The 27,150-nt window shown below is 41.3% G+C and overlaps 1 protein-coding gene across 2 annotated transcripts in view; it reads right to left on the bottom strand.

Moving 5' to 3' along the window:
- PHEX (phosphate regulating endopeptidase X-linked) overlaps window positions 1-27,150 on the bottom strand; it is a 232,304-nt gene that overhangs the window by 177,154 nt on the left and 28,000 nt on the right. For both annotated transcript variants that reach the window (XM_040468742.1, XM_040468743.1), the window contains exons 4-5: window positions 6,062-6,148; window positions 4,778-5,004 (exon numbers count right to left, since the gene is read on the bottom strand). In XM_040468742.1, the coding sequence (XP_040324676.1) occupies window positions 4,778-5,004; window positions 6,062-6,148 (314 nt within the window). The remainder of the gene's footprint in view (window positions 1-4,777; window positions 5,005-6,061; window positions 6,149-27,150) is intronic.

The following is a 27,150-nucleotide window of genomic DNA, read 5'->3' as shown; positions in this document are numbered from 1 at the left end:
GAAATCCGATATATTGAACTGAAAGATGAACTTTGTTTGTCCAATTGCAACAAACCTCAGTTTAGGAAAGAAAGCAGTAACACAAAAAGAAACATCTGACAGATTATGATTTAGGATAAAGAAAATACACAGCAAATAGAAAAACTTCATTTCCAAGAGGGTCTCTCCTTGTCATCCTTACAGATTTTGCTAAAAGTCAGACAAAAGCAGGCCACTGACTAATGAGGACTTTAAGTCACTGTTTCAGTAACAAATACTGAGACAACCGTGGTCTTCCAAACATTCTTTCAGGAGCATACATATTCAAGCCTTTTATTGGCCTTTAAATCCTCATTCTTATTCTCTCCTTACGTAAAATAAACCCAAACACATGTAGCAAGGTATGTTTTGGAGCTTTGACTTCTGTTGTTTCCTATATTTTTGTATTTCCTTTCTCCCATTTCAGGCTGTGATAAATCCTGTGCCATCTCGCCATGGGGGAGCTTTACAGAGGACCACTCTGGATTGGAGCACACCCAACTGTCCGTCCTTGGCATGGGGATATTTCTGCCCACTGGAAACGTGCTTTCTTTCTTCACCCAAAGATATTGCCACAATGCTGTGCCTTCCCAAAACGAGCCCTTTTTCTTAGCCCCATGGGTTTATGGTATTAGAAAAGCTAAAAACATTGACAAATATAGTATGTGATGGTAAAAGAACTCTAAGTACATCGAGAGAGGAGACTTTGAGGTAAGAGACTTCTCCCAGAGTAAAGAGATCTCCTAGGCAGCCAGAGAAGTCCAAGCTGGTCATGAGCAGAGCGGGCAGTCACTGCCCCTAAAAAATTGTAGGATCGCAGAATGGGAGGCCCAGGGCTCTGGCAGCACAGCAGCACACTGGAAGGGCCCATGTGGGCTGAGATAATGGGTTTGTTCTCAGAACCAGGTACCTGATGAGTGGAGGATCTCCTACTGGCCCAGGAAAAGGCTAAGAAATGGGGCAACCAGAAGGTTGGAGAAATGCCCAGACTGGTTCTGTTTCCCACTACAAGGTGGCATGGGAGCTCAGTCAGAGATGAGACCAATGGAAATTGTCTATTTCTTTCATACGTGAACTCGAGATCTGAGAGGTAGGCTGGGTACCAAAAGTGAAGAGAGCCAAGTGGTTCTCCAAATGGTTCTGACCAGCTGTCTCGTCACGCTGTAAGAGAAGGATACCTCTTGTCATGTGCTACTGTGTGTCAGTATCTATCTTGTAAACTCTCACATAATTCACCTCATTTAAACATCACAGTGACAGTGAAAAGTACGTTCTATTTCACCTGTCAATACTCATGGGGAAAATGAGACTCAAGTGAAGCAGTGTGCACACAGATATTCACTGAGTAAATCACAAAGCCAAACCATGAACTTCAATCTCTTTAAACACAAAGCCTACACTTTTTTCCACTACCCTAGTGGTTTTCAAACTATGTTCCACAAAACGTAAAAGATGCTCCAGTGGAGGGGGTGGGCAGTGTACCTGGGTGGCTCAATTGGTTAAGCATCTGACTTTGGCTCAGGTCATGATCTGAGTTCATGGCTTTGAGCCCCACGTCGGGCTCTGCACTGACAGTGTGGAGCCTGCTTGGGATTCTCTCTCTCTCTCTCTCTCTCTCTCTCTCTCTCTCTCTGCTCCTCCCCTGCTTGCACTTTCTCTCTCTCTGAAAAATAAACAAACTTTAAGGGACGCCTGAGTGGCTCAGTCAGTTAAGCATCTGACACTAGGTTTCTGCTCAGGTCATGATCTCACAGTTTCATGAGTTCGAGCCCCACACTGGGCTCTGCACTGGCAGCATGGAGGCTGCTTCGGATCCTCTCTCCCTTGCTCTCTGACCCTCCCCCACTCACACGGTCTCTGTTTCTCTCAAATAAATAAAATTTTTTTAAAAAGTGCTCCAGAGGCTCCAAATATTTAATCAAATGTTTTATAGTTTTAACTATTTCTAATAAAATCAACACTTGGAAATTCTACAACACTGGCAGCTACCAATACACTAATTTTTGTTGTCAGGTTCATTGGGTTTTAGGCAGATCTCAGAAGAGAGCTTCTTCTACCATATCTAGACACAAGCTTGAACTTCTTTTAACGGTGTCACAATTACAGAGACTGCAGCTCTATTTTGTTAATTCAAGTGTGTGACTATTCACATAAAATGGTACAAACAGGGACACAACTAAAGCAAACGAACGCTGCGTTCAAATACCAAGCCATGGTCAAACACATCAGTTTGGAACAAGTTACCATCTTGGCAAAAGAGAGCAGTAGTGAAGTCCATGAGTGCCTACTCATATCTGGAGACTAGTCTATTCATTGACAGTCCAGTGTTTCCAAGATCCATTTAATTGAATATTAAGTATGCAAGGCAAGCTGTTAAAAATTGGTTACCATGTTCCTTTATTCTCCATGTTTCTTGTAAGCTGGTATTAAAACTAGAGGCCTGATTAGATCCAAGTTCATTTTTTTTCTTTTCCTTTGGCAAGACATCATGGGTGATGGTGTATGCTTCCCAGTGCCCAGTATCGGAAGGCATACAAAATCTGGTTGCCCCACTTTTAGCAAGGCTACTGTTGATGTTTGGGTTCATTTGATGTCAGTGTGATCTACCATGAATTCCCCCATCAACCACTGACCTAATGGTTCTAAGCTGCTATTGATGATAGCTGCCTTGATCCTTTATTCTCATTAGAAATGTTTTAAAACAGTAACTTTCTAATTTTATTCTTTCTCCTGCATTTTAAAGCTGTGATTCTCCTATAAACAATAATTTTCCCTCATCAACTATTAGTTTACCCTGAAATCGGTCAGATCTACAATGCTGATGAAAATTGACACATCAACCAAATGCACATGAGATTCCTATTTGGAACCTGACTCAAAGACCAACTGTTTGATTTTTTTAAAGGACATGTTTGAGACATTTCAGGAAAACTGAAAATTAGCTAGTTGTTAGATGTTAATTATGGAATCATGATTACTTTGTGATAATAGTCCTTCCATTCTATAAATACTGATTTACCAGTGCAATGATATTAATTTTGGATTTGCTATAAAATGCTCCAGCCTCCCCCACAAAAGAAAAGGTTAGGATAAAACAAGAAGAGCCAAAAGCTGCCAGTTGTTGAAGCTGGGTTGATGAGTACATGGGGGTTTGTTATACTATTCTTTTTATTTTTGTATTATTTTCCATAGTAAAATGCTTAAGGAAATAAATTCTTAGACTAGGTCCAGAAACTGGTGAAAAATGAAATGGTTACCATTTGTAATTACTTTTATGTGTGTGAGTCAAGATCTTCTATCACCCAACAGAGTGCAGAAATTTAAGTTTGAAAGTCTCCATGTAACTTCAAAATACTTAAGGTATTTGAAAGGATATCATAACAGTTCTGCAATGAAGAATGACAGCCTTAAAACCTGGTTTGTTTGTTTTTTAAGCAAGGAATCTATTAGCATAACACAGGTCAACTGGACCATTATGTAACATTGTTTTGCCTTGAGTCTTGCATAGCACATCTTATCCAGACAGCATTAGCATGTGTGTCGGTGCCATGTTCCTGTTCCTTCACCCAGCACGGAAGTACAGACATCTCTGGAACTAAGAATTTCCTCCTGAGTAGATGGGAATTCTGCCAGTGACTAGAGATTTACTGAGACTTCCATTGTCTAAACTATAGCTGGGCAGACCACAGCGTGCTGGCCAGCCTGTCACACAACCACACCCATTCATGTATGTAGTGTCTATGGCTGCTTTCCCAGATGCAACAGCAGAACTGAGTAGGTGAGACAGAGACCATATGGCCCACAGAGCCTAAAATGTTTACTATCTGGTCCTTCACAGGAAAAAAAAAATGCCAGCCCCTTGGTATAATAAAAACAAAACTGTAGGGCGTAGATTTTTAAAAGCTGACTTGCAACAAAAGAGGGTAATATACTCTAAAGGTTTTATACTTCTACAATTTGATCATCATTATATCACCAATATTTTCTGGTTTGACAAAGGACAGAACTGGGAGGAAAATAATCAGTGATACAGTAAAATTTTCATAATTAGTCCAAGTAGCTGTGGAAGTAAAACATTTAACAGGATCAAAACACAAAACAATTTAAGAAATGTTATTTGAATCCTTGCCAAGCTGTTTTACTGATGAGTCTTTGTTGGTAGTTTTCAGACAGTCCCAATTTTACCAATATAATAATGTACCTCAAGGTATGTCTGCATGCCCCATTCCTTCATGGGAAAAATGCTTACTCTCCTAACAGAAAATGCAAACAAATACTTAGAACAAGTTTTTCTTCCTTTTTAAATGAAGGAAGGGAGAATCAGGATGAACTTGACAATGAAATTTTAGATGTGCCTGCAAGAATATGTTAGGGAAAGGTGAACAAAGGCTCATGGTATGTGTTCTCCTTTGTCAAGGGAAGGATGAGGTGAGGGGAGGAGCAGAGTTCACAAAGTCTTTGCAGCCTGCTCCCCACTGGAATTTAGGGGCCCCACACATGCTCAGAGTAGAGATTTGAGGGCGAGATCAGAGATGACTTGAAACTCATCCACAAGCTTCCTGAAAGGCAGACAAAACTGATTTGTTCCTCATTTATACTCCACAAATCTGGGATGAAGGAGAATATTATAGATCCTAATGATTAACAGAATTGTTATCTGATCATTTCAGTAAGGTGCTAGGATTCTCATTCCCTGGAAACACACCCCAAAAGGCTAACCATGAACTGAACAAACGGGATGAACAAGTGCTCACTATACCTTCAAGATATGTTCGTTGGATGCCTTGTCATCAGGGGACACATACAGTCGGATGAACACAGAATTGCTGTACTGACCACGAAATGTTGCAAGGGTATGCAAAAGACTGAACTTTCTCTCTGACCACACTCCCTCAGGACCAATATTAGACTCGAGCACAGGCCAGCGGAAAGGTGAATGCCGCAGGATGTGGAGCAATGGTTTGGCATCTGCTCTTTCGATCGCTTCTGAAAGGGAACAGATATGAAAGAAGAGTTAGAATTACAAACAGGATCACCAAACTAAAAGGCAAGTGTATCTTCTCAAGAGAAAATTCCCGTAAGGTCCCAACTTAGCATTTCAGCTGTTCGAGGGAGGTGTGGTAGACTGAGCACGGCCACAGAGACAGAACTACCTCTGATTCACACTTCAGTGTGACTGCCTAAACTTGGGGTTCTTGCCAGGAGAGCAGACTAGGGAACCTGCTGAAATTCCTGACAATAAAAGATGGGCTCACTACAGCCCAATGAGCGATATTAGGCTGAGAATATTTTGGAAAACTACAGAACCACCCTAGGTAAAGGAAACTGCTTGGTAAAACCAACCCCTCCCCACTATGCATGAATTAATGCCTCAAGGCTCCTTTGTCATCTTTTACTGCCCTCTTCTACCTCACCAAATAATATCTCAAATCATAAACAAGTTAAAACACACTTCCCACTGGCACTGGTTTCTCCCTGCAGTGGTCTTGAGAAAGCACACCAGATAAAATGACAAGTGTCACCTTAACTCCAATCAGACCCAAGATGCCAACACAGGCCTAACACACCCACCTAAGATGCCTGTTAGACTGATGGAAAAGCAGAAGGGGCCCAGCCCACCTGGGAATCTGGATTTTCTTGGGCCCCTGTAAGATTCTATGGGATATAGCAACACTCCCAAATACCCTCTCTCCCAGCTCCTTCTCAGACCAGACCTGGCCTCTGGATTCTTATTTCTGCACCACATACAATGGGGTCTGCCCTTCTGACCCTACCCAAGTTTCTCATGGAGTACTTGATACCTAAAGAATCCAAGCCATAGAAATAAAATTATTTTCCTATTTTCTCCATCAAGCTACCAACAGAACATTAAGAACGGGAGAGTCAAAATCCAGTCTCTGAAAATTGTTCCTTTCCTCAAACAACACTTTTAAACATTAATCGAATTCTTAGTAGTTCTCTTTTTCCTTAAATAATATCTTTAAACATTAAGAGAGTCTGTGAAGAAGAGGGTGGTAAATATTTTATTGTCTTTATTACTTACTCTCATTCATGCAAGATGAATAAAGGATTTTGGCTTTCTGTATGGCTTCGGTGTCCCGCCTTCTACTGATAGATTTCTCCAAAAGTGCTAGGAAGGTGGAGAAAGGATTCGTTAGTATCCACCCACACATGGTGCCAAGTTAGAGGTCATCTGATAACCACAGTCCCAGCCTCCAGAAAATTAAATGTAAAGGCAGACAGCCCTGCAAAAGACACATCTATAAAAGATACACAGATGGCAGAACCGAGTCCAAGTTGCTTGAGGTTCAAATAAAAAATAAAATTTAACATTCTCTTTTCCAAGGTTCTCCTAATTCACAGAATCCAAAAGTTCAATTTCTAACTGAAACTGGACCTGCTGCAGGGGTTAATGTTTTCTGCTACCTACACAAAAGGAAACCGATTTCATTTATTCAAGAACTAAAAATAACTGAATTCTGTTCCTTGTTTCTGCACCGAGTAATATTCTCAAAGGAGGCAATTTCATCAGAGTCGGGTTTCTTAAGATTTCTCCATAGCCCAGCCTCTCAGGGAGGTCACCTGGAAGAAATTTCCCATTAGAAGTTTTATTCAATGTTGCATAAACATGCTGTGGACATGAAAGAAGTTGTTTAGACAGGAAATGGAGAGGCGAGATTGGAGAGCCTACCCAATGGAGAGCCTACCCAAATTGCCTGAAAACTTGTCCATTTATACATGCAAAGTCCTGGCCATTTAAATGAGGTCATGTGTATAAAATGGTTGCCAGCATAGACCTGAGCCCACCCAAAAAATGATTTGCTATTTATAAAATCAGTGATGCTTTTTTCTGAAGGTGAAAAATGACAGCTGTCACTATTAAATAGAGGAAGAAAGCCAAGACTCAAAAAAAACTACCCTCTTACCCAAAACACACCTTGGATGCATTTGAGACTATTAATTTTCCTACATGAAGCCAAGATGAAGAATCCCCATGCAGCACCGTGTTACTGCCTACATCAAGCATCAAACTGCCGTTGTCAAGGCATTTGGAGTTTATTTCTGAAACATCTTAGCAGCCTCCAAATGATGGCACAACAGATGTTCCCAAAGTACTCTGAATAGCTTCAAGACACAATGTAGAGTGCTCATCAAATTAACAAATAATTACGTATTACCTGAAGAGGAATCTTTACTTCTAAACTACAAGTTCTACCTTTCTGAGGGCACCTGGGTGGCTCAGTCGGTTGAGTGTCTGACTTCAGCTCAGGTTGTGATTTGATGGTTTGTAGGTTCGAGCCCCACATTGGGCTCTGTGCTCACAGCTCAGAGCCTGGAGCCTGCTTGGGATTCGGTGTCTCCCTCTCTATCTCTCTCTCTCTGTTCCTCCCCTACATGTTCACATGCTCTCTCTCAAAAATAATTAAACAATAAAAAAAGAAGTTCTACCTTTATGGGGAAAAAATGCAATCCAGAGCTCCTGTCCAGTTTTTTATGAGCACCTGTACGTCAAACAAGTCCACATTAATTACATGGATTCAAATAAAATACATTGAGTTGGATGTGGGCATTTTCAATTATTTCAACTTGTGTCATGTTTCTTTCTTGTGTGTTATCATAGCAATAAAGCAGGATACCTAGCCCCAAGGATAAAGAAGAGAGATTTGTTTTTTTAATAAACATAAAGCTCTACAACCATATCCACATATCTTTCTATTCAAATCAGATCATGTGCCTTTCCATGGTATTACTTCCACAGTCATTGGACTGTTAGGGAGACACATTTGAAAGTAACTAATCCAAATTCCATTTAAGGACATGATGCTATTCCGATGCTATAAACACTCCACAGATTGCAAACAAGAATGCCCTTAGGACCAAAAACAAGCCACGGGAGCAAAAGAATTCAAAGCATTAAACATATGCCTGAGTGTACACCCAAGGCAGTCTGTGTATCACAAGAAGGGAGAAAGAGGACATGTAACGCTAAGTAGGGCATTCCCAAAACCCTAACTAGGCACAAATATCAATAATATGTTCAGGCATATCCCAGAGATACTGTGGATTCAGTCGCAGACTATTGCAATAAACTGAATATTGCAATAAAGCAAGTCAAATTAATTTTTTCACTTCCCAGTGCATATAAAAGTTATGTTTATACTATACTGTAGTCTATTAAGTGTGCAATAGCATTACGGTTTTTTTTGGAGAGAGAGAGAGAACGTCAGCAGGCGAGAGAGGCTAGGGGAGAGAAGGGAGGGAAGACAGGGGAAGGGAGAGAGAGAATCTTAAGCAGTCTCCACCATCAGCACAGAGCCAATGTGGGGCTCAATCCCATGAGTCTGGGATCCTGACCTGAGCCAAAATCAAGAGTCAGACACTCAACCAACTGAGCCACCCAGGCACTTCAACAATAGCATTATGTCTTTAAAAAAGAATGTAATACCTTAATTAAAAATACTTGCTTGCTACAAAATGCTAACCATCATGTGAGCTTTTAACAAGTTATAATTTTTTTGCTGGTGGAGGCCCCTTCCTCCATGTTGAGGGCTGCTGACAGATCAGGGTGGTGGCTGCTGAAGGCTAGAGTGGCTGTGGTAATTTCTTAAAATAAGACAACAATTAAATATGCCACCTAGATTGACACTTCCTTTCAGGAATGATTTCTCTGAGGCATATGATGCTGTTTGATGGCATTTTATCCACAGCAGAACTTCTTCCAAAACTAGAGTCAATCCTCTCAAATCCTGCTGCTGCTCCATCAACTAAGTTAATGTAATATTCTAAATCCTTGGTTGTCATTTCAATGATCTTCACAGTGTCTTTGCCAGGAGTAGATTCCATCACAAGAAACCACTTTCTCTGCTCATTCATAAGAAAGAACTCCCCATCTATTCAAGTTTGATCATGAGATGGCAGCAATTCAGTCACACCTTCAGGCTCCACTTTCTCTTCTACTTCTCTTGTGATTTCCACCACATTAGAAATTACTTCCTCCCCTGAAATCTTGAATCCCTTCAAAGTCACCCATGATGGTTGAAATCAGCTTCTTTTCAGACTCCTGTGAATGTCGACATTTTGACCTCTTCCCATCAATCATGAATGTTCTTAATGTCATCTAGAATGGTGAATCCTTTCCAGGAGGTTTTCTATTTACTGTTCCCAGATCCATCACAGGGATCACTTTCTACGGTGGCTATAGCTTTATGAAACTTACTTCTTAAATGATAAGACTTAAAAGTCACAATGACTCCTTGATCCATGGGCTGCAGAGTGGATGTCGTGTTAGGAGACATGAAAACAACACTAATCTCACTGTATATCTCCATCAGAGTTCTTGGGTAAACAGGTACACTGTCAATGAGCAGTCATATTTTTTCTAAGCTATAGGTCTCAACAGTGGGTTTAAAATACTCACTAAGCTACGTTGTGAACAGATGTGCTGTCATCTAGGCTTTGCTGTTCTATTTAGAGAGCACAGGCAGAGTAGATTTAGCATAATCCTTAAGGGCCTTAGGATTTTCAGAAAGGCAAATGAGCAATGGCTTCTACTTAGTCACCAGCTACATTAGCCCCTAAGAAGAGAGTCACAGCCTATCCTTTGAAGCTTTGAAGCCAGGTATTGACTTCTCCTCTCTAGCTATGCAAGTCCAGGATGGCATCTTCTTCCAAATAAGGCTATTCCATCTACATTGAAAATGTGTTTAGTGCAGTCATCTTCATGAATTATCTTAGCTACATCTTCTGGATAACTTGGATATCTGGATAACGCAGCTTCACCTTGTTTTACAGAACAATGTTTTATAGGTTCTTTCCTCAAATCTCATGAAACAACCTCTGCTAGTTTCCAACTTTTCTCCAGCAGCTTCCTCGCCTCTCAGTCTTCATAGAATTGAAGGGAGTTAGGTCCTCACTCTGCATTAGGCTTTGGCTTAGGGTGCCTATATTGTGGCTGGTTTGATTTTCTATCAAACTTTCTCCATATCAGTAATAAGGCTGTTTGGACTTCTTATCATTTGTGTGTTCACTGGAGGAACACTTATCATTTCCTTCAGGAATGTATCCTCTGCATTCACAACTTGGCTACCTGTTTGGTGCAAGAGGCCTAGCTTTCAACACACCTTCCTCACTAAGTTTAATCATTTCTAGCTTTTGATTGAAAGTGAGAGACATAGGATTCTTCCTTTCATTTGAACACTTAACAGGCCACTGTAGAGTTATTAACTGGCCTTATTTCAATATTGCTTGTCTTGGAATAAGGAGGCCTGAGGAGATGGAACAAGATGGGCGGACAGCCAATTAGTGGAGCAACCAGAACACATACAGCATTTATCAATTAAGGTTGCCATCTTATATGGTTTGTGATGCCCCCAAACAATTACAATGATAACATCAAAGCTCATTGGTCACAGATCACCATAACAAATCTAAGAGTAATGAATAGGTTTGAAATATTTCAAGAATTACCAAAATGTGATGCAAAGACTCAAAGGAAGCAAATGCTGTTGGAAAAATGGCACCAAAGAGACTTGCTTGATGAAGGTTTGTGGCAACCCTGCAAGTTTTTTAAAAACGCAAGCTCTGCCCAGCCCAACAAAGGAACTGTTATAAAGTGAGGTATGCCTGTACGTGTTAAAATTCTGATTTCTGTACCGGAATATGGCTTTAAATACTTTTTAAGTTTATTTACTTTAAGAGTGAACAAGCATGCGTGTGCATGAGGGGCAGAGAGAGAGAATCCCAAGCAGGCTCCACACTGTCCATGCAGAGCCCAATGCAGGGTTTGATCTCACAACCGTGAGATCATGACCTAAGCTGAAATCAAGAGTCGGCCACTGAACTGACTGAGCCACCCAGGTGCCCCCAGAATGTGGCTTTTAAAACACATGTAGCTATCACGGGTTACCTGTCACACACCTTCCCTTCTCCTCTCCACCTCACGCCCAAGCAGGCAGGAGAGCAATGATATTAAGACAATAGCATGGCAATCAGTTGGCAGCATTCATTTTATGTATCTCTGTATTTGAATTAATGGTAAGAGGAATGAAGTCTAGCCTGGAGAGTCATTAATGAGCAGAAAACAAAGCCTGCCTACCAATGGCACTTACTCAGGTTATTAAAATGTCCCTAAAGTACTGAGAAGGACTCATGGGTCACCCATACAAGGGCATTCCATCATAATTGAAGTTGTTTCTCAAATGATTTCTCAATCCTCACCCCCTTGCGTGCATCCTTAACCATGTGATGACTGAAAAGTGAAACTCCAGTTCATAAAAACCTACAGTGCAACACACCTCAGACTTTAAAGCTGGTTTCAAAGTGCTTCTGATCAAATTTGAACATAACACACATTACATATCTTTTCCTCTCATTAATCTTAATCAAGTAAAATTGTTTTTTCAAAAAAAGACAAATAGACATGTCAAGTGGGTGGGCTTTCAAATCACACCAAAGTGGTTTCTGGTTTCAGCTTGCTGCTTCTTTCTAGCTGGAACCGGGCAAGTTATTTAATCTAAGCCTCAGTTTCTTCAACTGCAAATTTGAAAGATAATAGTGCCTACCTCCCAGGAGTGTGGTGAAAATCAAACATTTTAATGCAAAGAAACTCCCAATATCAAAGGGCAGACACCTACGTGATCAACCAATGGTGGCTTAAACAAGATTACAGGCCAAGTCAGCCATTTACAAAACTGTAATAAAGCTTGTTTCTTGTGCTTTTCCATAAATGTTTTTTCCTCCTCCCTTCTTAGGATAATGGTAGCCAAAGGCCACATGCTATAATGCAAGACACTGCCGCTCCATGTGCAGGACCGTTTTACAAACTGTAGCAGCCCTAGCCACCTCGCAGAGCCCCACATTCCATGCTTGCTTTGCTTCCACAGTAGAGGCAATGCTCCATGATGAGGGATATTCCACAGTCAGTGTTAACCCATAAAAATATTTTGCTCACATTCCTCTTAAACAACAAGGCATTTTTCTGATATATACATTTCTAATGAAACTATAACATACATACAAGAAAACTACACTGATCATAATTTGAAGGATTTTCACACAGTAAACGCACCCTTCTAACCAATGTAACAACCAGAGCCCCAGAAGTCCCTTGGGCTCCCTTCCAGTCACTACTTCTGATCAAGACAACAAATATCCTCTTTGGGGAAGTGCTTACTCAAGTCTATGACCCTGCTTTTATTGGGTAATCTATCTTTTACCGATTTTGTAGAATTTCTTCATATATTCTATACCAAGTCCTTTGTTGAATATTTGTATTGAAAAATCTCCCAATTAGCTTTGTTTTTCTTTATTTTTATTTTTTAGTTGAGAGAGAGAGAGAGCATGTAGGGGAGTGGGGCAGAGACAGATAGCATCACAAGCAGGCTCCACGTTCAGTGCAGACCCCGACACAGGGCTCAATCCCATGACTCTGGGATCATGACGGGAGCTGAAATCAAGAGTCAGACGCTCAACCAACTGAGCCACCCAAGCGCTCCAATCAGTCTTCATTTTCTTAATGGCATCATGTAATGAAGGAAAATGCTTTCTTTTAATATAGTCCAAGTTCCCTATTTTTTCTGTGTACGGTTAGTGTATTTTGTGTCTCACTTAAGAAACCTTTGCCTGCCCCAAGATCATGACAATATTCTATGCCTTTTTAAGAATCCTTATTGTTTCATGTTTAGATCTACAGTCCACGTAGCACTGGTTTCTGCCCAAGGTGTGAACAGGCATGCCTTTGTAACACAAGCCTGGCTTCACAGGGGACAACTAAAGGGAGAATTTTAATGAGGAAGCTATTTTTGGTCATAGGGCCCCAAGTGTTGTCACATACGAAGTAATATCAGTGCATAAAATTAGCATTAACAGTGGCTATTCTCCATTAAATTGAGTAGTCTCTGTGGGGCAGGGGCTGTGTCACATTCATCCTGGAGCACCCAGGACCTACTGCTTGGCATGGTTGGTGCTCAGTCCACATTTGCAAAGTTGAATTTCCAAAAAGGTTAATTAAGTCTGAGAGTTGTTCATCCAACAGAAAAGGAACTGTGAGAAGTTGGACTTTATTTATTATTGCTGGGTATAATCAGCAATGTCCTGATTACACGAACATCTATAATCTCCTTTTCTCACATCCCAGCGTCTGTACCATACAATGCAATCCAAGATTTCATTCATCGGTTTTCATGAACACGAGTTTTTAGGGTGCCTAAGTTTCATCATACCAATGGTCTCAGCTTAATCATACATTTCCACTTCCCTGGTCTTCCATCTGGGGGAAAATACTTGGTTGGCATTCAACTTCCTTTAAGCTAACAAGTTGACACAGGACGACCAATTCTACTCATTCAACTCACTTCTCCTGCTGAGACAAGGCCTTTATTGAGGGCTCTGGAACTGGGAAAGAGAATTCTCCACAAAGGACAAGACTCCTGAAGACCTGGTAAGTCAAGAGCTCAAAACAGTCGCATGCAGCCCAGGCCAGTCATTTGAAGTTTCTGCAATATTTAGGACCTTTCACCTAATATCATTTTCAAAAATTTCATATGCACAAAGTTTTAGGCCTATGAGCAAATACCTACCAAGAACCTCAGTGCTGAGCTGATGCCGTTTGAATGAGATGGCTCAAGAGCACTGGAATTCTGTCAAAACATGCTCCTTTGTGTTCTTTCTCCCAACCCTGCAATCCATCTATGTGTCTAGCTACTTGCTAAGAGAGCAAAGCTGTCTGCCTGATTTGCTTAAAAGCAAACAGTAACTGCATTCTCAATCTTCATGTTACATGCCATCCATGTGAATTCTCAATCTCATGATTGATTACGCCAACATTTCTCCCTTAGAAATCAGGGGGAGTATCCTCTTAATTCTAGTTAAAGAAAAAATAGGAAAAGTCAAAACTTTGAAAGGTCAAATCCACACTTAAGGAAAGGTATGCCCTTCCACACCTAGGTAACAACCAGAATGCTCTTTAGAAACGTATGTATTTTTAAACCTATCATATCATGGCCTGGTTTCCCATTTGGTGGTACTTAAAAACCACCTTAGGATGGTCCATAGTTGAATGTCGCCTCTAATCTTACTATTTTTAGTCCCTGTTGATTTTCCAGGCTACAGACTTCAATTTGGCTTCCAGGCTCCTCAGTTTATTGACCGTACTGAGAAATTTCATTTTTCTAACCCACACTGCATGGGCATTCAGCTCTTATGCAGGTGGACCTGGAGAGTCTAAATTGACTTGCAAAGCCCATTGTTACTCTCGTTAAAAAATAAAATTCAAGTTGACGAAGTCATGGTCTGTGGATCCCATAACCCTCATGTTTGCACACGAGCAGTGCGACACTCTACCTGGCAGTTCCTCCACCCACAGCCAGTCAAGCATGGGATTACCTGAGTCTTTCTGACACACTGAAAAGACAGTAAGAACTGATATTTCTCATTCTTCGGGGAAACTCCCATCTAAACATAGGGAGAGAAGCTGTCAGAATCCTTTTCTCCGTTCATTTTTTATGATCATCTTATAAATTATAATTGTTGGCTGGTGTCAGCTTAAGAAGAAGAGGCAAGGATAATTAAGGACTTAAAACCATTTAAAATTATTTAAATGATTTATGCTTATCATGTTATTAATGTGTAAAATACGACAACGTTTGTTCATGTTGTTGTGTTAGGTGGATATTTTACAACAAATGGTATGGGGGAATAGCAAAAATGTGTAGCTTCATCATCCAAAGTATTTAAAAAAATTTTAACATTCATTAGAACTTACTGGTTTAAGCTCCTAACAATTAGATTTAGAATAGTCAGGGAGGATATATTTCTTCTCCTTTTTAGTACTGTTCAAAGGATATGTTATCAATTTCCTACCACTCTCTCACCCTGGAGGAACTAACATTATTTTGATTTTATATTGAAAATAAAAGGCATACTGGAAAATAAAAAAATAAAAATAAAAATAAAAAAAAAAAGAAGAAGAGGCAAGGATTACTTGAGGGGCACTAAAACCCTCTAAACTCATCCATCTAAATCAGGGCTTACCAAACAACATAAAAATACTCCCCATTTAATACAAAAGACCTCTTTGCCCATAATGAAATCAATTCAGACATTACAAAAGTCTAATAGAAGGTAACTCTTTTATTATGTTCACTTGTAAGTGAATTTATGAGGAGTACACTTAGCAGGGTTGTACTTCAAGATAATTTAAAATAAATTTTAACATTACTCTTTGACAGCACAGAATTACAATGTATCTGCCAATATGATATTTTAACTCATAAAAATAGCTTTCCTATTTAGATCATTTGTACCTTAGCAGATAATTCAATGTAAGGCCTGTGTGAATTTAAAGTCACTAAAATCCATCTTCAGTTTTTTTTCCCATAGTAAAAACCCTAATTATATATTTTGTCCTACCTATTTCTACCATCTTAACATTAGAAGGAAAAGGCCATGTATGGTTATATAACCCCTCCAGGGGTCCTTCCCGAGCAATCCTGAGACATCCAAGGACCCAGTGGTGACAGCATTCATTTATTAAGTGCCAGCTCTGTGCTAGGTGTATTGTATACAACCTCAATTAATCTCCCACCAACCCTCAGAAGCATGTATCACTGATCCCATTCTGCTTGTAACAAGACCCTAAGAACCTGTCCAAGGAAACTCAGGCAGGAAAGGTTAGAGCTTTGATCTGGGCTTAGGTCTCTAACCCCTGCTCACTCAACCATCAGGTGCCCAGTAAAACTCCACACGTTGCTTTTGTGTGTGAGAACAAGGCCTCCAAGCGTGTAATCCAGAGGCAGCAATGCCCTCATAGAATGAACAGATCTCTTGACCTTGACCGGAAGAAAGGCCTTCCCTGGTTACATTGAGATGTGTTTTTGCAGTGGTGGACTGACTCTGGGCTGAGCCATCTACCCACTTTGCCCTGTGACCACATCTGTGAGGAAGGAGACACACTCCTGAGGTACCTACCCAGGGGTGGGAGGCCTGGTGAGGTTAGGGCAGGACAAAATTAGCTGGTCCCTAAGGTGTGACTTCATATTATGCCCTAGTCTAAACCAGTAGTGTCCAAACTTGAACCTGCATCAGAATCACTGGAAGGGCTTATTAAAACACCAAGTGCTGGGTCTTCCTCCAGACTAATATAGCCTAGGTCTGGGGTATGGCCCAAAAATTTGCATTTCTAACAAATTTTCAAGTTATGCCCATGTTACAGGTTGAGGGAACACGCTTTAAAAAGCAATAGCGCTTACCAGCCCTCCTTTACTTACCCCAGCTTTACTGAGGTATAGTTGACAATTATCACCAGTCCTTCTTAATGTCTGTGATCCCAGAAAATATCACCAGCCCACAGGCCCTCCTCCTCCATTCCCCATCCCACCCAAAGTCACTGCTGATTCCCTCACTCCACAACTCCATCTTAATTAAGCATCAACATTCTTCAAGGACAGTACTACTCTGTTTTGTTCCAGAGACACTCTCCTCGTATTGGCCCATTTAGGTCCAACTTAGTTTCTCAGTTCTGCAAAGTCCAGCTTTAAAAGTTCCTTTCTAAAAGGTGAAATGCAACAGGGGTTTGAGGTGAGGGTTGATTCACTGGTTCAAGAGAAAAAAAAAAAAAAAAACTACACGATGCCAGGAAAACTTCCAAAGTGAAAAAAATACAGGACATCTATTTTTAACTCTCACTTATACCACACCCTACGGCAAAAAAGAGTGGGATAAATACCGCATCCCTTAAATCCCGAAAAATCTGAGCCCCAGACTTCACAACTCCTCCCTCATCTGTGAAAGTGGCATCAAAAACACTGTAAACATAGCTTTCAAAAGCCACTTCCCAACCAAGCCCTGTCTTCACTCCCACCTTCCATGAGGAGGTAAGAGTAGCAGAGGCTCTATTCCTGGCCATTCAAACTACAGTGTGTGGTCAAGAAAAACCATCCTCCTTAGATGGCATTTCTAACAGTGAGGGATTAGGAACCGGGCTCTCTTCCCCGCTCTGTCCCAAAGAAGGGAAGCAACAACACCTTGGGCACAAGACAAAGGGGCAGAAGAACTGGCAGGAAGACAGAAAACTTCCACGCCTACCAGCTGCTGCCGCGTGGCTTCTGCAGCAGAATCTGCCGGGGGACTGGAGGTGCTTGGCAAAGTACATTTCCAAGTTCAAAGAAACCAGGGGCTACAGAGAAGAGACAAGGACCCTTCACGCTGACCTGAGGAGGACACAGAGAAAATAATCCCCAATGATGCTTGCAGTTTTCTGTAACAAGGAAGACATCTCTACCTTCACCTGGATCCCAAGCTAGACAAGAGGACAGCATGATGGGGCCTTCTGAACTGGTCTCCATACATCCACTCCTTCCTCCAGTATCATTCTCCACATGCAGCCAGTGTGCTCTGGCAAAACCCATCACACCCCTCAACATGACATTTACAAATGGCTCCCCGGGCCCGACGACAGAGGGGAAAATCTTTACACAGGCTAAGAGGCCCACATGCTCTGGCCCCTCCTTTCTCTCCAGTCCTGTCTTTTGTCCCTTTTTCCCTTCCAGCTCTGAGCTCAATCACACTGGGCTTCTTGGGTTTCCTCAAAGGCACCAGCTGGACAAAGCCTCTGCTCATGCAGCTCTTTCCGCCTGGGTTAAAATTGGAGACATTTGAAATGTTAGACCCATAATCTGTGGGGGACAAATTATATGGCTGGATTGGTTTGGGCAAGTCACATAATTTCCCTGACCTTCGCTTCCTCGGATGTAGGGCAAAGACAGAAATAAACAATGATGGCCAACAGCACCAAATTAGAGTGAGGAACCAAAGAGAAAACAAATGATAGGCTAACAGAATAAAATTAGTAACAAGAACAGTTTGGGCCTTGGGGAAGTGAACTTACGAATTCAGAATAGACAGCAGGTAGTAGAAGTGGTTCCATTTGGAACTTCATCTAAGTGACCACCATAGGAAGCAAACTTGAGAGCATACTGGCACACATCCGTGTGGGTTTCTCTCAGAAATATCAGTGCCCACACCCATCTAAACTACTGATGAAAATCAAATCCCCTTCTAGTTTTCTAAATTAAAAGGTCCATACATGTTTTCAAAATACCTCTCACTGTATAAATATGAACACCAGTAAGCCTTTCCAAACAAACATTTCCTATTTGTGACAAGCTATTCTCCAACCAGCATATAATTAATTTTCCTGTTATGGGTAGTGCCTTTTTACATGGAATGTTCCCTTGACACTTTAAAGCAAATAGTCCATCATTACTAATTCATTAAGCATTCACAGAGATGCTATTAATCACAATGAACTAATGTGGTATTAATGGTTAGGTTATTAATCTGCAATTACATGCAGATTTCCTAATAAATTCAAGTTGCCCAAGTTTTTTGAGGAGGAAGGCAAGGGAAAACAAAATGAACATATCTTTCAGAAAACAAACTAAGGGAAAGAAATTGCTCTTCTTGAATCATAAAACAGTACATACAAACACCCTGTATGTACAACAAATCTTTGTATTTACCCAATATAATGACATTTGTACTATATAGGTTTTCATCAAAATGATAGTATGAATGGAGGAAAAACAAAACCACCCATGCACTCTGGAGATGTACTGAATTTCTTCAGTCGCGTGCTGTGTCCTTAGACACAGTAAAGCCTGGCTACTCAACACGTGGTCCCTAGACCCGCAGTGTGGCCAACACCTGAGAACTTCTCAGAAATGCAAACTCTTGGGTCCCTTCTCAGACCTACGAAATCAGAATCTTCACTTTTTAAAAAAATTCCCAGGTGATTTATGTACACATTAAAGGCTGGGAAGAATAGTGTTAAAGTCCAGCTTTGTAGCTGCACACGAGAGGGGAAGAAGGAAGTGGTGTACATGAAGACCGAGGAGTGCAGACGAGGGAACAGCATGCCAATGTCACTGAGTATTGTTAATTGTTTTTAAACCTTTTTTAGTGTTTATTTTTGAGAGAGACAGAAAGAGAGAGCGAGAGACAGAGAGAGACAGAGAGAGCATGGGGGAGAGGCAGAGAGGGAGGTAAATAGAATCGGAAGCAGACTCCAGGCTCTGAGCTGTCAGCACAGAGCCCGATGCGGGGCCCCAACCCCACAGACCACGAGATCATGACCTGAGTCGAAGTCAGGCACCTGACTGAGCTACCCAGATGCTCCTCACCGAATATTGTTGAAAGTACATAAACAAGGTGGATGTGACAAGCAGTCGGGGAGCCTGGATTATCGGAAATATAATTTATATGCCATATTTCACCAGTTCTCAGAAGCACACTTTTTTCACATCTTAACATGTCTGAAATGGGAATCCATCTTACAACTGTCAGCTAAGCACAGTCATGATGTAGTTGCCATCGCCCGGCCGTGTGGGAACTTGATCTCGGAGCTCTTAGGGTAGGTATCTCAAACGAATTGGTTGCATGGCCGGTAAACTGCCACTTAAAAAGCCTTCAGAAAGATTTCCATATGATTCGGGCATGAAATAAAAACTGACTGCGTATCCCAACAGGCAATCTTGGAGGAAAACAGCTGAGACAATTGGGGAGCACTTTTTTCAGAAACGCTGAATCACTGCTGCTATTAATGGAAAGAAGACAATGTTTTGTGAGAAAACAAAGCACTGAGGACTTGAAATCAAAAGGACTGTGAAGAAGTTTTAGCACTACTCTAACCAGTCTCTTCTGCCTGCATTTTTCTTTTTAATTAACGCAAAAGACTAATATGATAAAAATTAATGTCTAAAAGAACTCTTTCAAGCAAGTAAAAATTTCAGGTGAAAAGGAGGCATTGTGTGATGGCTTGGTCTTTGTTGGCATGAAGCAATGATGCATCTTACAATTGAAAGTATTTTTATTTACTGAAATATGATATTAATTTAGTTAAGGCTATGTAAGCCTCAGCAGTGTTTGTGTGCTGTCTTGCTAAATTTTAAGTCAAATAAATGTAAGAAAATTGCATATAACTATAGCATTACCACTACAGAATACCCAGAATTTTTTTTTTTCTATTTAAACACTTACTTATTTTTGGGAGAGAGCAAGAAGCAGGGAGGGGCAGAAAGAGAGGGGAGACAGAGGCTCCCCTCTGTCAGCACAGAGCCTGATGTGGGGCTCGAACTCATGAACAATGAGATCATGACTTGAGCCAAAATCAGGAGCCAGATGCTTAACCGATTGAGCCACCCCAGTGCCCCAGACCCAGCATTTTTCATCATGAAAAATAATAAAGATGTCCAGAAATTTAGGATTGTGTGGATTTAAATAAAAAAGGGCAATATAAAAAATTTTTCCAAAAGACTCCAAAAGCATTTGAAGGACAAGTGAAGCCCTGAGCGAGTTGAGGCATTTTAATTCCTCAGTATTGGGTGTCACACGCACATCTCGGGTTTGGCCGAGCGCACAGGCAGACACGAGGCCTCTGGCAAGAGCAGTTCCATACACGTCCTGCCACACCGTGGGCCGTGCAGCCTTCAGACCTCAGCAGGAGCCACAATTGCCTGCTTTCCTCACCCAGCACTTCCCACAGGTTCCCCACCAGACATTTTTCATTCTGGCAATGACCTGCAGCTTGCAAACCCTAACTTCCTCTGCTCCACAGTTCAGAGGTTCCAGGCCGACACCAACATGTCTGACTTCAATTAAAATAAAGGAACTTTATGTCTTAATTTATTTGCACTGGTGTGTATCCATACCAGTGAGTACATCAAGGGAAAAAAGAAATCCCTTTTCTTTTCTTACATTATCCTGGGACTTGGCCAAAAGGTTGGGAAATGTAAATTGAGAGAAATTAATAAATTAGGGCATTGCCTGGCATTCTTTAATGTCACCTAGCAAAGCATGCTGCCAGAGCAGTAGTTTTGAATGGGTCTCAGTTCAGAAAACTCACAGAACTTTCTCCAATGGACAGTGCCTACAGTTCTCGACTCAGTTGGTCTGGCTATCACCCTTGAGAAGGTTCTCAAACTTGGCTCCATAATAAAATCACCTGGTGGAAGGGAGTAGTTAAAAATCCAGAAGGCCAGGGGCACCTGAGTGGCTCAGCCGATTGAGTGACTGACTCTTGATTTCAGCTCAGGTCATAACCTCACAGTTCATGAGTTCAAACCCCCATGTCGGGCTCTGTGCTGACAGCAAGGAGCCTGCTGTGGAGTCTCTCTCTCCCTCTCTCTTAAAATAAACAAACAAACTTAAAAAATCCAGAAGGCCAGGCTATACCCCAGACCAATTACATCAAAACCCCTAAGGATGGGACCCAGGGATCTGTTTTTAGGCCCCCTTGTGATCTTGGTGTGCAGCAATCAGTGAGAAGCACTTCTCTAGAGCAGCACTATTCACTACATAAGCTGGTATTAAGCACTTGAAATGTGGCTGGTCTATGTGGAGATGTGTTTCAAGTATAGGAAGCATACCAAATTCCAAAGACTTAGGAACAAAAGAATGTCACATGACTTGTGAATAATTCTTTGGTTATGTGGGTTTAGATAGAATCATGTAATTTCACCTGTTTCCTTTTTCCTTTTTAAGGCAGCTGTTTAAAAATGTAAAATTGGGGCTGGGGGGCATGTGGATGGTTCAGTCGGTTAAGCATCCAACTTCGGCTCAGGTCATGATCTCACGGTTTGTGGGTTCGAAACCGCGCGTCAGGCTCTGTGCTGACAGCTCAGAGTCTAAAACCTGCTTCAGATTCTGTGTCTCATTCCCTCTGCCCCTCCCCACTCTGTCTCTGTCTGTCTCTCAAAAATAAATAAACATTTTTAAAAAATGTAAATTCGGGGCACCTGGGTGGCTCAGTTGGTTAAGCGCCTAACTCTTTATGTGGGGTCAGGTCATGATCTCATGATTCATGAGATCAAACCCCGCATCAGGCTCTGCTTTGACAGTGTGGAGCCTGCTTGGGATGCTCTCTCTCCTCTCTCTCTGCCCCTCCCCTGCTTGCTCTCTCTCTTTCAAAAATAAATAACATTTAAAAATGTAAAATTACATGTGACTTGGATTTGTGATTCACATTACATTTCTTTTGGACAGTATTGACTTTATAGGTCACCAGCTATATATATATAACCTCTCCAAGCCTCAGCTTTCACAACTGTAAGATGGGACAATACCACCTTCTTAGTTTTCAAGCTGTTTATCAGGTACTAAGAGTCAAACCATCTGAATTCTAATCCCAGCTCCACTGCTTATCAGCTATGTGATCTTGGGCTGGTTAATGGTACTGCTCAGTGCCTTTGTTTCCTCTTTTGCAAAACGCAGGTAAATCTCTCAGCTTACAGACCTGGTGGCAGTTCAGTTTAGAGAGTTCAACTAAGGGTATTATTAAACAAAGTCATCTCTATAAAGTGCCTAGCCTACTAGGCCCTTCTCAGTGTGAGATTCCTATGAATTTTTTTTTTTGAATGGTTAAAGGCTCACTTTATAGCCATGCGTAGAAATTGTGCCCATTAGTAGTATACTAGGAGAGAAATGGGGATTTTGCCACATCTTAAAGATGCTCAACCCATCCACACCATCAAGCTGCATTTGAAATATTCTCAGAATTGAAGGTGAGAGTACAGCTAAAGCCATCTCATCAGGGAGACTGGAAATGAGAGGCTGAAATTTTCCACTCAGTATGGCCATGTATTTTTGTATGCAAGCAACTTTTTAATTTTTCTGGTGCCTAAGTTTTGCCACTGACCAATTAGGAGTCTAGTAAAGGTATGTGACCCATTTCTTTAACACATGGGTTTCAAGGCCCAGACTGAGTCATCTGCTTCTGCTGTGAAATCTGGATGACCCCTGGAAGTTCCTACACAATCCCATATTCTCAGCTCCATTCCCATTCCAGCTTGTGGCAACCAACAGCAAGCACACGTGGGAACTTGGAGAAGCTTCAGGAATCATTACCACCACAGCTCACGTGGGTATACCTCGGAACTGTTACCACCAAAACAGCTAGGATTTTTCTTCCCTTTCCAAACAGTCAGCGTCTTTCAGGAAGTAGCTTTTCAAAAATATGCAACCCTTCTGAACAACTGCCAAACAAAATACACTTACACCAACCATGCAAAACAGGGCCTGGGTGTGGGCAAGCTGAGAAGTGTCACTGTAGGTGTACAGAGGCCTTTCTCAGGATGCACATATCCTGTGTCATCAGTCAGGCCAAAGAACTTATACTTAGTCCAAAGAACCTAAATTTACTCGACAATCTCCTCAAGTAAAATGTCTCTTTCTTCCTACAACATTCAAGCTAACTAGCAGGAAACTTCATAATGTGTAAATTCATATTTACACAACACAAATGCCCCTCATCTGCTTCCCCACTACTTTTTCCAGTCGGTATTTGCAGGCACAGCATTTCCAAGCTGTAGCTCCACTTCTCATGAACCTTAGCATTTCCTGCTGCAAGTCAAAAATCTCACAAATGAATTTCAACATGTTCATCGGCCCATCTCATTCCTGTCACGTCTCCCCAAGACATGTTCGTGCCTTCCTCCCAACCAAGCCCAGTTACATGGACCCTGTCTTTTCCTAGGTACTTCATTCACAGCACCTCCCAATCTCAAGTTCCCCTCTACATCTACCTTTCCCAGTTCGACCAAGAGTAAGCGTCTTCAAGATCAGCTAACAAGCAAGGTCTTTCAAACCATACGTATTGTGTACTTGGAATGAAGATTCTACTTTGTGTATTACTGTCTTCAATCATTTGCATTGCTTGTAAGTATTTTTAACTACACCACACCAAAAGCTGTACCATCTCTAGCTGGGTGCCAACCTTTAACTCTCTGCTTTTGTAATAGGCACATGACAGCTCTTAACAATCTCATCTATAAAATATTTATTCCATGGCATAGGTAACTGCATAAAGCCCAAATTGTAATCAGCTCAAGGTATGGCATTGACACAAATCTCTGGTTTCATCTAATATCCTTATAAACATATGAACTGTTGGTAATGTGCTCATTACCTGGGGATTCAAGACAGTAGACTGTTCAGAAATTTGGGTATGAATGGACCTATGGGGTTACATTAATAGCCAACTCTGCTTTAAACACCTAGAATTAGGATGCATCAAAAGGCTGAAGTTCAGTGAAACTCTACTTTCTCGAGGCCTGCCCAGCAACGTTTACCCAGACAGGGGTTCTTAATCATTTTTGTGCCATACATCTCCTGGGCAGACTCTTAAAACCTAAAGACCATTCACAAAATAATGTTTCTGAGTGCATAAGAAACACAGGTTTCCAACAGAAACCAGTTATTCTGCAACACGGTTAACAAAACATTTGATTTACTGTTTGACATCATAATATATGTGCTACTTCATTAACTCATTTAATAGTAAGATCTAGCATTGGGTCTAAGAACCACTATGACTGTGAAGTGGTGATGTGTGTAGATAATATTCCAAGATACTTGCAACATCTATATTAATACAGAAAAATAAAGATTTCCATTGGGAACAGTATCACACCCAATAACACACAGTTCATAATTAAAGAAAATGCTGAAGTTCCATTAGAGGTTAGTGAAAATAAAGCTGCATTTTTTCCCCTTCAAGTCCTTGGAAATCTTTTAACAGCCTTCTGTCATAAAGAATCCCCTAGGGAGAAGGCACCTTGGTGGCTCAGTCAGTTAAGCCTCTGACTTCCCAGCTCAGGTCAAGATCTTGGAGTTTGTGGGTTCGACCGACCGCTGTGTCACGCTCTGTGCAGACAGCTCAGAGCTTGGAGTCTGCTTCAGATTCTGTGTCTCCCTCTCTCTCTCTCTCTGCCCCTCTCACACTCACACTCTGTCTCTTTCTCTCTCTCAAAAATAAGCATACATTAAAAAAAAAAAAAAGAATCCCCTAAGGAGGGGGGGGAGAAAAAAGAAAGGCAAAGTGGTGTAAACGACAAAAAGTGGCATCTGAAGAGGATCTAGAACAGCCTAACATGACACTTTTCCTCATTTTCGCCCCTTTTCTCTTTTTCCTGCAAGTGGAATTTACAGCTCCCATTTCCCCAATCAATGTGTTGACGAACCAAATAGATTATCGAGACCTTCCAGGTCTGAGGTCATGACCAAGGTGTGGCAATAAAAGCTGGGAACACACACAAATGTCCTAACCTATTGTTTCCACCTCCAGGCTTGCTTCTTTTAAGATCAACTGCGTTATTTACGGGCATGTTGAGACTTCCAGAAAAAATTACATCACACTATTTTACTTTAATGATGCTGGTAAACTTTTCTTATGAAATTTATAATTTTTATTGGCTAGGAATCTAACATTTCTCAAGCACCTACTAAGTGCCAAGTGCTTTCAAAATGGTAATTTAATGCTCATGAAATTAACAACAGCAGATGTTATTTATTGAACTCTGTGTGGAAGACTGTTGATGCACTTCATTGAATTAATCCAACAGGATCACCAGATAAGAAACTAAGCCTCAGAGGAATGTGGTTTGCCAGCAGTCAGGGAGCCAGGAAGTGGCAGAATCCCAAATGCTTTCCAGAGCCCAACCGTAAATGACATCCCGGGAGTTTTCCTTTTCTTTACTGTAACTTACACAGATTCACACTACCAGGGAGTCTAGGAGCCTCAGGAAGGTCTCTAGCCTGCCTCAGGGTCCATTCCTCTGTCCTGCCTTCCTGATGCCTCAAACACGAATGAAGAGCAACTGACAATTACCCTTCCCCTCCACCAGGGGCAAGTTCTGTTTGGATCTCATGCCAGATCTTGTGGAACAACATGCTGCGCCTCAGGCACAGATGGAGGGGAAGAAACAAAAGAAAGCCACCCCTCTCCACTGAGTCAGCCAGCCACTCACAGAGGGCACAGTCTTTCTCTCCACTCTTTAACAAGTATTAGTGAAGACCAACTACATGCCAGGCACTGTGCTGGGTCACAGTGAAGCCCAAAATGGCACCCTAGTTAAGAAAAACAAGCAAACAAGTACACAAAGAAGGTAATTCAAATGGTTCTTAGTACCACAAAGAACACTAATAGGGTAACAGGATAGAAGGGGACTGGAGATGAGAGTAGAGAACTATTTTTAGTAAAGGTGTTCTCTGACCTTTCTCTACTGCTTAACTCTACCACTGACAGAAACTGGAATTCATTCCCAGATAGCTCACCTTTCTAAGAGCCTATTCAGGGCTCTAGAACAGGACTGATAGAAACATTATCTGAGCCAGGTGCCTGACTGGCTCAGTGGGTTGAGTGTCTGACTCCTGATTTTGGCTCAGGTCATGATTCCAGGGTTGTGGGATCAATCCCTGTGTCAAGCTCTGGGCTGAGCATGGAGCCAGCTTGGAATTCTCTCTCTCTCTCTCTCTCTCTCTCTCTCTCTCTCTCTCTCTCTCCCCCTCTGCCTCTCTCTCACTTGCACATGCTCTCTGAAATCAAAAAATAAAGAAACATTATCTGAGCCACATATATCACTGTTAATTTCCTTGTACATTTAAAAATAAGAGGGGCGCCTGGGTGGCGCAGTCGGTTAAGCGTCCGACTTCAGCCAGGTCACGATCTCGCGCTCCGTGAGTTCGAGCCCCGCGTCGGGCTCTGGGCTGATGGCTCAGGGCCTGGAGCCTGTTTCGGATTCTGTGTCTCCCTCTCTCTCTGCCCCTCCCCCGTTCATGCTCTCTCTCTGTCCCAAAAATAAATAAACGTTGAAAAAAAAAATAAATTAATTAAAAAAAAAAAAGAAAAGTTGCCAGCTTGGAAAACTACTAAGAAACAACTACTGTTTCTTACTGCCAGTCAAGCATCAATAGTAGAAAAAACAACACATTTTTTTAGTGTCATGTTTTTAAGAAACTATAGCCCATTTAATTACTGTAAACTAACTTTAGCATGTGAATTCAGATATTTTCTCCATGAACTCAAGACAAAGTATCTTATGAAGCATTCATCATGTGTATTGATTTTTATGTTATGAAAAGGCTAAAAATAAAGGAAAACTCGGCCTTACATGAAAAGCCCTTAACAAATACCTGTAAGTTTAACCTTTTAACATATTACATCTTAAAGTAAACATTACCAATAGTTATTTGATTTATGAAAAGCAAAATAGTAAAACCACTGCTAAAATTAAAAAAAGAGAAAGAAAGAAAGAAAGAAAGAAAGAAAGAAAGAAAGAAAGAAAGAAAGAAAGAAAGAAA

The sequence above is a fragment of the Herpailurus yagouaroundi genome, unplaced genomic scaffold (assembly GCF_014898765.1).
Source record: "Herpailurus yagouaroundi ecotype Mexico unplaced genomic scaffold, PumYag 67793, whole genome shotgun sequence".
NCBI lineage: Eukaryota > Metazoa > Chordata > Mammalia > Carnivora > Felidae > Herpailurus > Herpailurus yagouaroundi.
This window is presented reverse-complemented; position numbering and strand designations above follow the sequence as displayed.